The sequence below is a fragment of the Gracilinanus agilis genome, chromosome 6 (assembly GCF_016433145.1).
Source record: "Gracilinanus agilis isolate LMUSP501 chromosome 6, AgileGrace, whole genome shotgun sequence".
Classification (NCBI taxonomy): Eukaryota; Metazoa; Chordata; class Mammalia; order Didelphimorphia; family Didelphidae; genus Gracilinanus; species Gracilinanus agilis.
Window position 1 is genome coordinate 102,129,792 of NC_058135.1, and position 14,222 is coordinate 102,144,013.

At 32.9% G+C, this 14,222-nt stretch overlaps 1 protein-coding gene across 1 annotated transcript in view; it reads right to left on the minus strand.

Annotated features, from left to right (window-relative positions):
• Positions 1-14,222, minus strand: part of TLL1 (tolloid like 1) — a 281,506-nt gene that overhangs the window by 120,445 nt on the left and 146,839 nt on the right. The window contains exon 8 of the mRNA XM_044681682.1: positions 13,251-13,375. Within this exon, the coding sequence (XP_044537617.1) occupies positions 13,251-13,375 (125 nt within the window). The remainder of the gene's footprint in view (positions 1-13,250; positions 13,376-14,222) is intronic.

The window sequence follows — 14,222 nt, forward strand, 5'->3', positions numbered from 1 at the left end:
AGGTAAGCCTGCATTTTACAATTAGAAGCTCATCATCTGAGCCACAGTCAGCTCCAGGTATTATTTTAACAGACTGTATAGAGCTTCTCTATATTCAACTGCAAAATAAATAATCAATCTGAGTTTGATACTGACCATCTGGTGAAGTCCATGTGTAGAATTAGTTGCCTTCTGGGTTGATGGAAAAGAGTGTTTGCTGTGACCAATGAGTAATCTTGACAAACGCTATTCCTCTCTGCTTTGATTCTTTTTACTTAAACAAAAAAGCAAATCACTTTTTTAATAAAATATTTTGAATAAAAAAGTGTATCAGAGTGGTACATTAGGAAGTTAACTAAGGTTGTAGTGTGGCAGAGTCTTCTCTTTGCAAAGTACCAGTGGGGACTATCTCTTCTCCCTCTCTTTCAGCAGAGGTCCATACTTCATCCAGAAAACTGAGGTCATCAATTAAGATTTCTTCCCCATTTCTATGCCTCGCTATTCTCCCCAACTGTCTCCTATTTGCTGGTCTTGAATTGAAACAATCTTTTTTTCCCTTTTGCCCTTGTTCTCAATACTTTCTCTCCAACTCCTTTGAGAATTTACATCTGTGTTCATTCTTCCTCTCATTATAATCTTCAAGGTCTCTATCTACTATCTTTTTTTCCTACTGCTCAAAAGCATCGCCAAATCTTACCATTCACTCGAACTGGTCATATTACCTTGAACTATTTTTTCATAATTTTTCCTCTGGAAAAGTCCATTTAAAAATAAATTATCTAGGGGGCAGATTGGTGCCTCAGTGGAGTGAGAGCCAGGCCTAGAGACGGGAGATACTAGATTCAAATCCAGCCTCAGACACTTTCTAGCTGTGTCACACTGGGCAAGTCACTTGGACTAAATTGCCTACCCTTACCATTCTTCAGCCTTGGAGCCAATACTATGTATTGGCTCCAAGACGGAAGGTAAGGGTATAAAAGAAAAAGTTATCTTCCTTGGTTCCATTTCTTCATCTTTCTACTCACCCTGTACATCCTTGCAATATGACTTCCTATCTTACCATTGAACTGAAATTTCTCTTTCAAAGGTTACCAACAATTCCTCAACCACTCTTCTCCAACTTTCCCAGTTTAGAGACAAGAAAATAGATAAGATTAAAAAGATAGTGAGTAGCTGACTTGGGACTTAGCTCACATCCTCAAATTCCTAAACCAGTGTTTTTATTGAGTAATCTTCACTGCTCAAGCTAGAGTTAGGAGAAATCTCAAATCACTTACCCAAGGTCACTCTGACAAAGAAGTAAACACGAGAGTGGTGATTTGAATCCAAGTTCTCTTATTCTAGAATTAGTGAACTTTTCTTTGTAATATGCTTTCCCTTGGCCTCTTACTAGTCTTCATTTTTCTTGATCTCTCTACAGTTTTGACTTAACCATTCCTTCCCTTTTAGATAGACCCTGCCTCTTCCAGGAGATTTTTGTGATATTTTCCTTTCTGATTTTCTTCCTTCCTACATCATCATTCTTTCTCAATGTATCTTAGCTTTAAAAAAACTTAAGATATTATGGAAAACAGACCTATATTCTCAAGTAAAGAGAAATATTGTACAAAGGAATGCAAAAGGATTAATAGCTGAAAGAAAAAACTCTGAATCAAAATGTTATCTTCTCCCCATTATATATAATAGTCAGTTATTTCCACTATACAAAATAAGTCAGAAACTATTAATAATCACATGAAAGTCTGCTACAAATCACTAATGATAAGATAACTGCATATTAAAACAATTCTAAGGCTTTACAAAGTAGCCAGTAAACTAGCAAAGATAGCCAAAGATGGAAATTCTTAATGTTGAATGGAGCTATGGAAAGATAGGTACACAAATATAATTTTAGTGTAACTTTGATTTCACTAAATCATTTTGGAATATTTTGAAACATAACCAGGTGAATAAAAGAGTGATTAAAATGTTCATATCTTTAACTCATTGTTAGACATATATACTCAAAAATTTCAAAGAAAGAATGTCTCCATTTTTAGCAAAATAATCATCACATCTCTTGTATTTAGTAGCAAAGAATTGTAAATAAATTGAGTATCAATGATTGTGGAATAATTAAACAAATTATGGTAAATTAATGTAATAGAATATAAGTACCCATAGGAAATGAGAAGCATGAGGGTGTCAGAGAAGCATAAAAATGACATGTGAACTAATGCAGTGTGGAGTACCAAGAAGCAACAGGACAATTTACAAAAAAAATTCTTTGGCAGAACAAAAAACAAAATGAAATGTTATGGAAATATAAAGATCAAGATAAACCCTGCAGAAGAGGTGAGAAAGTATTCCACTTTCTCTTCATTGCAGATGATGGGGGTCTATAGAAATGGAATATTCTGTATGCTCTCATAGGTGATGGACAAATTAATATTGCCTACCTGCTTTTGTTATTTCTTTTTTATACTTTTTTTTGAGGATTGACCTACTTGGGGGATACATTTGCAGATGAGTAAATAAGACAAAATATATGAAATGTAATAAAATCATTTAAAATATAGCATCACTTTAAAATTGATCCACTTTGGTTCAAAAAGCACAATAAAATGAATCTCATGATATTTCTTAAGTGTTCTTTCTTAGGTAATGAGTATACCTCGCTATTGTCATGCATTCATTGTCAATGATGAAATAAAATTTATTTAACAAGGTGCTTGTATTAGTACTACTATCCATGACAATGCTTTATTAAGTAAGAGGAAGGAAGAAATTGACTTACTATGACCATTATATTGGATACCAGATTAAGTAGCTAAAATCTCAGATCAAAAATAGTAGCAGAATATTTAAAAAAATTCATTGGAGACAAAAATCCAAGAAAGAAGTCAGCAAAGAAATCTATGGCTACAAAGATCCAATAATAAATATACAATATATGGGTAACAAGTAAGGTCAACTAGAGATCCTAAAAACTGTAATGAAATAAGACAGATTAAGGCTATGTTAGAAAAAAAAGAGAAAGGTAAAATAATGGACAGATATAAAAGGTCAGGATAGAACAAACTGTGATCTTGAATAGGAAGAGAAGACAGAATTACTCAGGTCTCATTTTGCTTCTTATGTTCTCTAGCAAGGAGAATAATATTTGGTCTAAGAAATACAAAATACTCAATGAGAAAGGAAATCTTGCCTTCGATTAATTCAAATGATTAAGTCAAGATGAATTAAATACGAGATTACTGAATCAACTGTCAGCCAATTTCAATGATCTTTGGAAGATTAGGAAAAATAAGTCACAAGACAAATATTCTAACCTTCAAAAATGGAAGTAAATAATCTGTAAACTATATGACAGAGAACTTGATAGCTTTTCAAAGAATATTATTGAACATAATATTGTGAATACAGTAGTGAATATGTTGAAATGCAAGTGGTAATCAGTATAAGAATAAGTCTTGCCAGACTACCCTTATTTCTTTTTTATACATTATTAAACTGGTAAAAAAGAGAAACGGTGCAAATATAGTTTAATTAGATTTTAGTAAGAGATTTTACAAAGGTTATTATGTTATTCATGGAAAAAAATGATGAAATATAGCTAGATGATTTGACCAAAAATGAACATCTAGAACTGACTGATCAGACTCCAAAAATAATCATTATTAGTTTTGTGCCTACTTGGAAGGAAGTCTCTTATAGAGCATCTCAAGGTTCTGTGTTTGGACTTAAATAATTTGACATGTTTATGAATTACATGAATTAAAGGAAGAAATAATTTGATCATTAAATTTGGAGATGGGACAAAGCTGGAGAGGACAGCTAGCATGTTGGATAATAAAGATAACATACTTACAGTTTAGAAACTAGGTCAAATCATACACAATTAAGACAGGGGTAATTTTTAATATCTATTTTTTTTAATTTAACTTCATAAATACATTATAGAGGAGGTATAATTAAAAAGCAATTTGTTAGAAAAAAGGCCTCCAGATTTTAGTAGACCAAAAGATCAGTATAAATCAATAAGGTGATATGACAGCAAAAAAATGTTAATATATATTTATATATAAAATTAATGTAATTTTCAGCTGCATTAAGACTTATATAATGTCCAGTCCAGTACTAAAGATATAATAGTCTCCCTACTTTTTCAGAAACATATTACAGCCAAGTATTCTGCTTAGTTCTGGGCAGCAGAACTTAGGAAAGACATTGTGTAGACGCCAGTTATCCAAAGGAGGACCAATAAATTCTCAAAATCATGCTATCTTGTTATTAATTTAATGAATTGTGGATTGTTAGCTAATAGAAGGGAAGAGTGGCATAATTGGAGTTATAAACTACCTAAAGGAGTTTCATGTCAAAGAATTAGATTTGTTCTGCTAACCCAATGGGTCCCTTATGCCTAAGGGAAGAGCCTGGAATAGTGAATTGAAGCTACAAATAGGGGAATTAATGCTTGGTGTAAGTAAGGAAAAGTTCCTAACACTTAGAGGCATCCAAAAGTTTTATGGGGTGTCTCAGGAGGTAATAGGTTTCTTTTTACAAAGGCCTATATGCTAGAGAATTGTTTCTTTTTTCCATGCTAGTTGAACCTGACTAGACAGTCTCTGAGGTCTCATTCTCAGAGGTCTAATTCTGTCCTTTCATGATTGCTCCAGGGAGACTTTAGCTAATTAAAATTGTTGTCATATTTTTAGTGATTTTAAAAATATTCCATTAAAGAAAGCTTAGAAAAGCCTATGATTACTGTGGGAAATAACACATACACACACATACACACAACACAGAAACTAAACAACTAAAACGAACAGTTACACCACCTGGTGTTAAAATGGGAATGAAGATTTCTAATGTCAAGAGAAACCATGGCTATCCTGTCCAATAATTTAATGGTCCCTAATTTAACTGTCTGTCTAAGAGAATATGCAAGATATTTTTTTAACATTCGGCAATAGTGAGATTTAGATCATGATCAGATGATCAGAGTTTTAGAATGCTTTGCCATAAACCAAGTGGTGTAGTTTAGCTGCCTTGGTTAAAAATTCTACTGCTGGCAAGAAAGAGGATTATATTGACAGTGACTTGGTAACTTTAAAAACTCCCTTCATTAAATTTTATATGCAAGTTATACCAATATGGCTATGGTAAATATCTCCATTTTTGCAAATATCATTTCACTCCCTTGTTAAATATTAACACAGCTGACATTTTCTCTACTTCCTGATTTGAAATATTATCTTCTACTTCCATTTCATTAGGAGAGACAAATAATGAAAATTACATTATTGTTATGGCATGCATTGCACTGGTCTGTTTCGTTTATACTTGAGAAGTCTGGCATTTCAAAGAATCCATCATAAAAGTAAGAGATGTGTGTGAAAAGAAATGTAGACTCTATGTTCCTATTTAAATCATCCAAAAAAAAAAACCAGTGTATATATAAGGAAACTGCTGATTCAGAATTAACAAATCAAAAAACAAATGAAATTATGGAATTGTTTCTTGAGATTTCAAATGGATGACAAAAACTCATTAAATCAAATGTTAAATTTATTAGAGTTCTCCTAGGAACTGCCCTGAAGTTGCTGTGCTGTTTAGTTTTGTAACTATGAATATGAAAATGACTGGTGGGCAACTGAATAATGTAAACAAGATTATAAGGGAATTGTTTACCAACTTAAGAAAACAAGCTATTTGCAAATATTTCTGAGTTCTAGATATTCAGACTCTGCACAAAACTGGCTGACTTAAGTTTGAGCAAGTTACAACTATCTTTCTCGATCTCTTCCCTCACCCCATTCCTAACATGCTGTCAGAACCATGATATAGCCTGACACAATCTGCTCACAACTACCTTTCCATTGTCCTCGGGATGATCTTTATCTTAAATTCTTTGGACACTGTAGTGTTTCCTGACTCCTTGTTACATGACACTGAAATGATAAAACCATAGGTCTCTTAGGGAGAATCTGTGGCGTCCTCAAAATGTAATCCCCAAATTGAGTATTTTCTCCAAGGCATTAGAGACTTGTGTCTTCTTCTCACTTAATTCTGGGCCTAGATGTTTTGTTTTATTTTCATTTTCAGTGTCAGTGCAACTATCCTTAACTAGCCAGCATAGCATAAGCTTCTTTCCTTCATCCATTTTCTTTCCTGCATAAATTGGGCCATACATTTTCTGAGTGACCATTGATCTCATTTACAAGGTCTACAAGAGCATTCTAGGTCTTGATGCCATCAATACAACATTAGGTAATCATTGAAAAGGGATAGAGTCTAAAGCCAGATTGTGACGGACTTCAAAATACCAAACAATGGACAGAGCACAGGACTTCAAATCAGGAGATATTAGTTCATATCTTGCCTCAATCACTGGCTGAGCAACATTAAGCAAATCACTTAAATGATTTATTTTTCTTAGTGAAATTTGGACAAAAAGAGAATGGGCTTCACTGAGTTATTATTAGGATTAAACAAGTTAACAAATATAAAGTGCCTTGCAAATGTTTTGTCCAGTCATTTTCCAGTCAAATCTAACTCTTTCTAAACCCATTTGGGATTTTCTTGGCAAAGATACTAGAGTGACTTGCTATTTCCTTCTCCAACTCATTTTACAGATGAGGAAACTGAGGTAAATTAGGTTAAGTGACTTGCTTATAGTCACATAGTACTAAGTGTCTGAGGTCAGATTTGATCTCAGGACAATTAGACTTCCTGACTCCAGGCCTGGCATTCTATCCCCTGCATCATCTTGTTGCAAATGTCTATGTCATGTTAATATACATTATTCCCATTCCTACCATGAGGACAATGATGACCACTACTATGATAAATTCAACAATGATGGTGACTATTTCATTTCATCACCTAACATAGTGTCTGAACTATGTCAAGTAACTTACAAATTCTTTTGATGAATGAATGTTTGATGCATCTACAGAGTCACACAAGATGGGCAAGAATGGATAAATTGAATCACATCTTTGAAAGAAATATCTACATGGATAAGATCATAGATCCATCAACAAATTACATTTCTATTGGATATCCTTTTCATTTTTTATTTTGTAACATTGCAAATAATCTCCAACCCCCCAAAAATAAAACATGTAATAGAAATCTACTGTTTTATTTTGTTCATCTCCTTGCTCAAGGAAGACCAACTTAAAAAGAGTAACTGACTAATTAAGCCATAATAGCTGCCTAGTTAAAGTGTGTGTGTGTGTGTGTGTGTGTGTGTGTGTGTGTGTGTACCAAATGATTAAAAAAATAAACAATTAAAGGAGAAGCTGATTACAGGTAAAAAGTTGTGGAAGTCAACAAATGTATAAGAGAAGCCTTAAAAGGAAATGTTTTTAAATAAAGGGAAACTAAAGGAAATCATTTATAAAGATGAAAAGTAGAGATAAGAGAATGAAAATTGGAGGAATAAATTGAGAAAAATGTCAAGGGAAAAATAAAACATACATATGAAAGAAACAATGAGATAATGAAAGTCAAACGTGGGAAGACACATTTATCTCTATTCTCCCCTTCACAAATGAAGGATGATAAGTTTGTATCCTTGGGGAATAGTGAAATGATAAAGTAGCATCTTTCACTCTCTAATGACATGTCAATCTTCATACAATTAAAAACATAAATCAATTAGTGAAGTATAAAAGCATTTGTTAAATGCTTAATAGGGAAAATAATATGTTTTGACAAGAGAGATTTAGACTAATAAATGAGGAAGAAAAAGTAGCTGATGCCTTTCAAGGCTAAGATGACAGACAAATAGAAGCCCCTTTAGGACTGAAAATGAGCACAAGATTTCCCCACAGCTGTAGGGTCTGTTCAACAACCAAGAGATAACCATTATGTTACAGCAACTACATCTTCTGGCAACCTTGTGGTACATCCTGGGCTGTTTGACCCAGTGATCAAATGAAGTAATGAAACATTAGCAGTATACCCAAAACTAAAGAAAGAAAATTCCTTCCTTTGGCACAAGGACATATTTTCCCAAAGGATAGAAAAAGTATGTCATCAAATACCTTTGAACACAATATATTACAAAAAAAACTTTTATGAAATTGAAGATATTTTTCTGAATGAAAATATAATTCTTATTAATATTGGATAAAATGAGGGAGGAAGGAAGGAAGAATGAAAGTAACAGAGAGAAAGAAAGAGAAAAAGAAAGAGGGAGGGAGGGATAGAAGTAAGAAAGAGAGAGAGGGAGTGAGGAAGTAAGGAAGGAAGGAAGGGAGAGAGGGTATATAAAGAAAGGAAGAAAGGAAGAAAGGAAGAAAGGAAGGAAGGAAGGAAGGAAGGAAGGAAGGAAGGAAGAAAGAAAGAAAGAAAGAAAGAAAGAAAGAAAGAGAGGGAGGAAAGAGAAAGAGAGAGGGGGGGCTTTATTAGGTGCTAATTATATATCAGGCACTCTGCTAAGTACTTTGCAAATATTATTTCATTTAATCCTCATACCAATCCAATTCAGTATGTGCTCTTATGAACTAAAATTTAAAGTTGATTAAACTTGAAACAGATTTGGTGATTTTTCAATATCAAATATCTGGCAAGTGTCTAAGGCTCGATTTGAACTCAGGTCTTCCTGACTCCTGGCCCACCAGTGTGCCACTCTTACATTTCTTATCCACAGGCAATTTTACTTCCCTAAAGGGATTCAGTGAAAAGGTAAAGATTTGCCATGTCTTCGTGGTTTGATCATAAATATTTGTTAAACTAATTTTAAGTGCTATCCAGGTATATAAAACATGTTATCTATCTAAATTATGAGAGAGCCCTGGTGCTTGTTCTCCCTGTTTATTACCACCTCACTCTGAATTTGCCCTCTTGGACTCAAGACTTCACTTATCATAAGTCATAAATGATACAACCTATTACTATCAAAGCATACACAAGGTAAGCACATACTTAAAAGATTAAAATGTTGATGCAGGCTGCTGTGAAAAGAACAAATGAAGTGGGGTTCAGACTGTATGATTACACAGTGTAAAGATTGAGGAAAGAAGTAGGAAGAGACCTCTCACAGACTTGAGTCATCAACTCTTACAAATTACAGGAAAAAGTAAGAAAGTCTGGCTTTATTTTCTTTCATAATAGTTCACTTGCAGCCTCCACTGAAACAACAATAAAATAAACCTCAGCCGAATCTTGTCATGCATCCAACCAGGCAATTCTCAAAGAGGTTGGCATCTTGACTTTTATATCCTCAGCTAGTTCTTTCATATTTGCCCACTGACCTGCACAGTGTTAGGTAAAGAAACCCAGAGCCGGGGGTGTAACTTTTGTCCCCAGATTTACAGCTAACTCTGCCCACTGAAACTGATCAGGATTTAACTAAAGTCTCATGAGACAGTGCCTCTTGGGATATGATCTTTCCTTCTTTGAGTATATAAGAAATCCTCTCCCTACAGGTTTCTACTATGCTACATGGCATTAGAGCTATTTCAATAGCTATTTCTATATGTGTTATTTCCACTCCTGTGTGTAAGCTTCATGGAGGCAGAAACTATGTCTTACTGTTTTTTTGTCTTTCTTTAGAACCTTGCAAATGCTTCTATTAATAGTAGGTGCATGATAAACATCATAATGCAATTGTAAATGTTTCTAAAAATAGAGAACTATGTCAATACACATTCAAGTTTACTTCAGTAACACAAAGTACATTCAGTCTATTACCTTTATTCTCTATTCAGATGAATCATAGGTAGATTGAGTAATAAGATAATATGTGGTAACTAGTTTTCTAATCTTATACCCAGTTTCTTAGTTATCTTTTTCCTTTATTGTAGCCTATGGTGTATTTTTTTAAAAATTGAACTGATGCCCCAGATTTGAAAAGTAGTTCATCATTCATTTCGGGGGAGAGGGGGAAGATGGCCATATGCTAAGAATTAAAGAGGTCCCTGACCTCCTCTATATTCACTAGGCAGGCATCTAGATTTCTGATTCTTATTCTAAAAGTATTAAAATGATTAAATCTGACTGTTATAAACCTTTAGAATTCTGAAGTATCTTTCTAGATAGATACCAATGGCACATACTCTGACCAATTTGTATAGACTGTCACGATTGTTCTTTCTGAACTGAAGAGTACTATGAGTCTCTGATTTCTAAATAACTTATGCTTCATATTAGCACAAAAGAAAACGAGTGGCAATCCCATGGAAATACATAAAAACGTGTAATAATTACGACATTCTTCTTGTGCTATAATGCTACTGATTATTGTGTTATAATTTCAAAACAAATTGTGAGATAGTTGTTATTCTATCCATTCTACATAAAGGAACCTAAATATAGGCAGTGATTTGAATTTAAATGTCAAATTATATTAAAATGTGTCAGGCAGTTAGCGTGTACCTGTAGCAAAATTTAAACTGTAGTTTTCCTGACTGTAGTCCAATGTTTTATCCATGATACTATTTAGCTACTTTTAATAAATATTTATTGAATAATTAGACATATTTAGTTATGTTTTTATCTATTTCACAATAATCTTCTAATGAAAACAGGAAACAAATAAATCCATGCCAACATCAAAGGCCAATAATTTCCTTAATAAATATGAAAGAAGACCGAGTACTGTGGAATGCAATGCGTTTTCTACAGGTTACATTGGGCTTATTTCTCCATAGCACCAAACAAAATAAACACTGCTTTGAACTACTCTGTTATTTAAAAAACCTATATGTTTAATATACATACATTCATCCTACCTTTAAAAAATCCATACTTGAAAAAGTAAAGCTGAGGGGGCAGGGGCAGGAGGAGTTTATTATTTTTAAATGATTATTTGTAATAAGTTAAAATAATTAAAAGGAAGTTTAGAACAAGTTGGTGAAAATCCTAAATCTAAGACTATTTTAGAGAATTGAATTTAGATTTTAATTTTAATGTAATTTAATGCAAATATTTTATATACATATATATGAAAACAAGTAGCTAAATACTTTCTTAAAATAGGTTTAAAATCTGCATTCTTCAAATATAGTACAAAATGATTTAAATTCAAATATCAAATGCTATTAAAATGGCATTTTCTAAAGGGATTGAAAATTACTTATTCCATTTGCACAAAGCAGATGCTTTATGAATGTTTGTTGAGATTTGTTGATTCTACTCAAATAGCAATACATTTCATTTTAACATTTTTCTCACTGATATCACAATAGTAAAAGCTAAATTCCTTCCTGAATTACAACCATTCCAAATGAATAAATTTGAAATAATATTTTACTCTATGGCTATATTATAGTAGCAATTTGATATATGATAGTCTTTCTTTATTTTACAAAAATGTAGCAAGTATAAACTAAAGCAGAAAAAAAATCACCAACCAGTTTTGTACCAACAATCCATGACTCTCAACTATTTCAGGGTTTTTACACTGAAAAGGAAATTATAGTGCCATAGGTCTGCTTATGGTGCCATAATTGATTCCTGCTGATTTTAATAAGTATCTGTCAAATCAATGTGCGAATGTATCAATTGGGCCCTTTTCAGTGCATAAAATAGGCCTTTATATACATAAAAACCAGTTGTCATATGTGATACCCATTTCCTTAATTACAATTACTCATGTAATTTGTTTCCTAAAGTGCTCTGCAGCTTGAGTTCATTCAGGCATGAAATCACCAAAGATGCCAAGAGAAGCTGCCCGGTGAAGCCATCTCTATACATCATGTAAGTCCTTACTTGACTCATTTCAAATAACTTTAAGCTGAATTAAACTATGTATAACCAGAGCAACAAAAAGTGAAGATGTACACTATAAGCACAAAGCATATAATTTTAAATTGTATTTCATTCATTTGAAACAGAAGGCTAAATTGAACAAACGTTGAATGAATTAGATAAAAGCCTCAATCCTCTTATTTTTATGTGAATAGAGTTTTATGAACAAACGGATTCTGAAATCAATGCATTTTCATTCCTGTCCTATAAAATTTCTTTGTAATATTGCTCCATTTGTTAATAGTACTTACTGCATTTTTGAGAAATGTCCATCAGGACAATAAGCTACCTAAGAACATTCTGATTTGTACATGGCAGCTGTTAGAACAGTGAAAAGAGCCATTTTTCTTAATTTTGTAACCCTTTCTGCAAAGTAATTAAAATGGCATCAATTTCCATAAGGTGCCAGAGTAGCATGAGGTGCTTTTGTGAAATAATGTAGTGTGGGTACCTCAGGGATTCCCTTTGCTACGTCATACCTATTACATCTGATGTTGGCTGGACTTGATGTCCACATGCCACGTGTTAGCCAGTTTATCATGTTTTTCTGTGAAAGAAAATCAATTATTTGCCAAATGACCCTTTGCAACATCACAGTCTAGAAAAGAGTATAATAAAAAGGAATTCAATTCTAACATCTTGTTCATCATACCATTTATTCCATTTGAGGAAGTGAATGAATTTTTTTTCCTACAAGAAGTATGCAATGGAAGGAAATAATTAAAAATGTAAAGTATCACTTAATATAACATAACTAAGAAAGTTCTCTTGGCCAATCCTTGACACCAATATAAAGCTATTAAAAGTACAGGCGTTTTGGAGCAATGTAGTAAATATAAAGTAAATGTCAAAGTAAATAACCACATAAAAGTTTAAGTTACTTAGCCATTTACCCTCTTGCTTTATTTGAAATGTATATTCATATTATTTTTATTATTAGGTAAATATTGGCCAACGACTAAACGGGTCATTCTAATTTCATATCTCTATTCATTATGGTGGCGATGATGATAATGATGGCATGTTTTTAGTCTTTCAGGATTTCCATTAGCAGCAAAATGGATCAAAGCCTAGTAACTAGAGGGAAATAAGACTTTTTCTGAGCAGAGGCACAATCTTTTTCTTATGCAAAGTAGTATTCTATATATCCCATTCATAATGATTTCATAAAGGACATGAAAGAATCTCATCACACAAGTAAGGATTTCTTTTATGGGATGACTGTACGCTATACAATTCCATAAGAAAAAGAAGGAATAAAAATAACATGCAAATATTCCTCTTCTCCTCTCTCTAAATAGAGGGAAACCAAAATATAGCTCTATTTCAAATTTGATTTTTAACCTTTGGCTTTTATTTCAAGCTATGTGTGTTCCATAATTCTCTCCTCCCATATTTTATGATTACAGACTTTGAACTGTGTATGTCACTTTCCAACTTGGAAAATGAATAGTAATTGATTTGCGATTACTGTGGAATATCACAGGCAAGCACAGTCTTGCTGCTGTGTTTAGATAGTGTAATACCTGGACATCTATACAGCTTTCTTGCCTGTGAAATATCTCCTTTGCTCAAGCGTGTACGTTGGCCAATTGCAGGACGTATGCCATTTTCATCACGGGCAGGAAGAATGGTATCTAGAAACATCCCCCTGAAAAAAATCAGAAGACAGCCGTACAATCCTATCAGTTTTTAGCCATCAAAATAAGTTTCTTATCTTTGTCTTTCAGTCTTTACAAACAACATAGCTATGTTTTACAACACTGAGTTAGCTTAAAAGAGAAGTTCCCAGGATTGGACAAAATTACTAACAATGGTGTGTATTTTTTTTAAGTTTTTTTATTTTGTGGGTTAATGCAAAATAGCTCTAAACAATTCCATTTCTTTTCAATTCAACTTTGGCACTTAAATTTTCTTTTGAAATTTAAAACAAATGAAAAAAAAAGCTTCTGTAATAGTACATGTTCCCACAGTGTATAAATCATGCCTTTTGTCATGCTACGTCAAACAAGCATGAGAACTCCAGGGGAACTCAAGTAGCAATGAGTATTATTATCTCAATGGGAATCTTCCCTAATAAAGTTCAGTTTCTGTCACAAAAAATCAGTCATTTCTCCACTTGAGATTACCTAAGTAAATGAAAAAGTACATACAAATACCTTACTGAGTCATTGTAAAGAAAGCACTTTATAAAATATTATATAAATGGGAGTTATTGTGATGATTCTCTTAGAAGTTTACTTCTTAAAGATACATGATAGAAAAGTAAGGAGAAATTGTGGCATAACTCAGGCAATACATTTAACTAAAAATTTTTTCTCCCTTTTAAACGTGACTTAAACTTCCCTATATTTTCATGTAAAAGCTATTTTAGTATGAGGCTTAATTAAAAAAATAAAACTGAATAAGACTCTGGAAAAATTACATATACAGACTTTTTTTGGATCTGATGGTGTGTCTGAATGTATGAAGTACCTACTTGAGAGCCTCCATTCCCT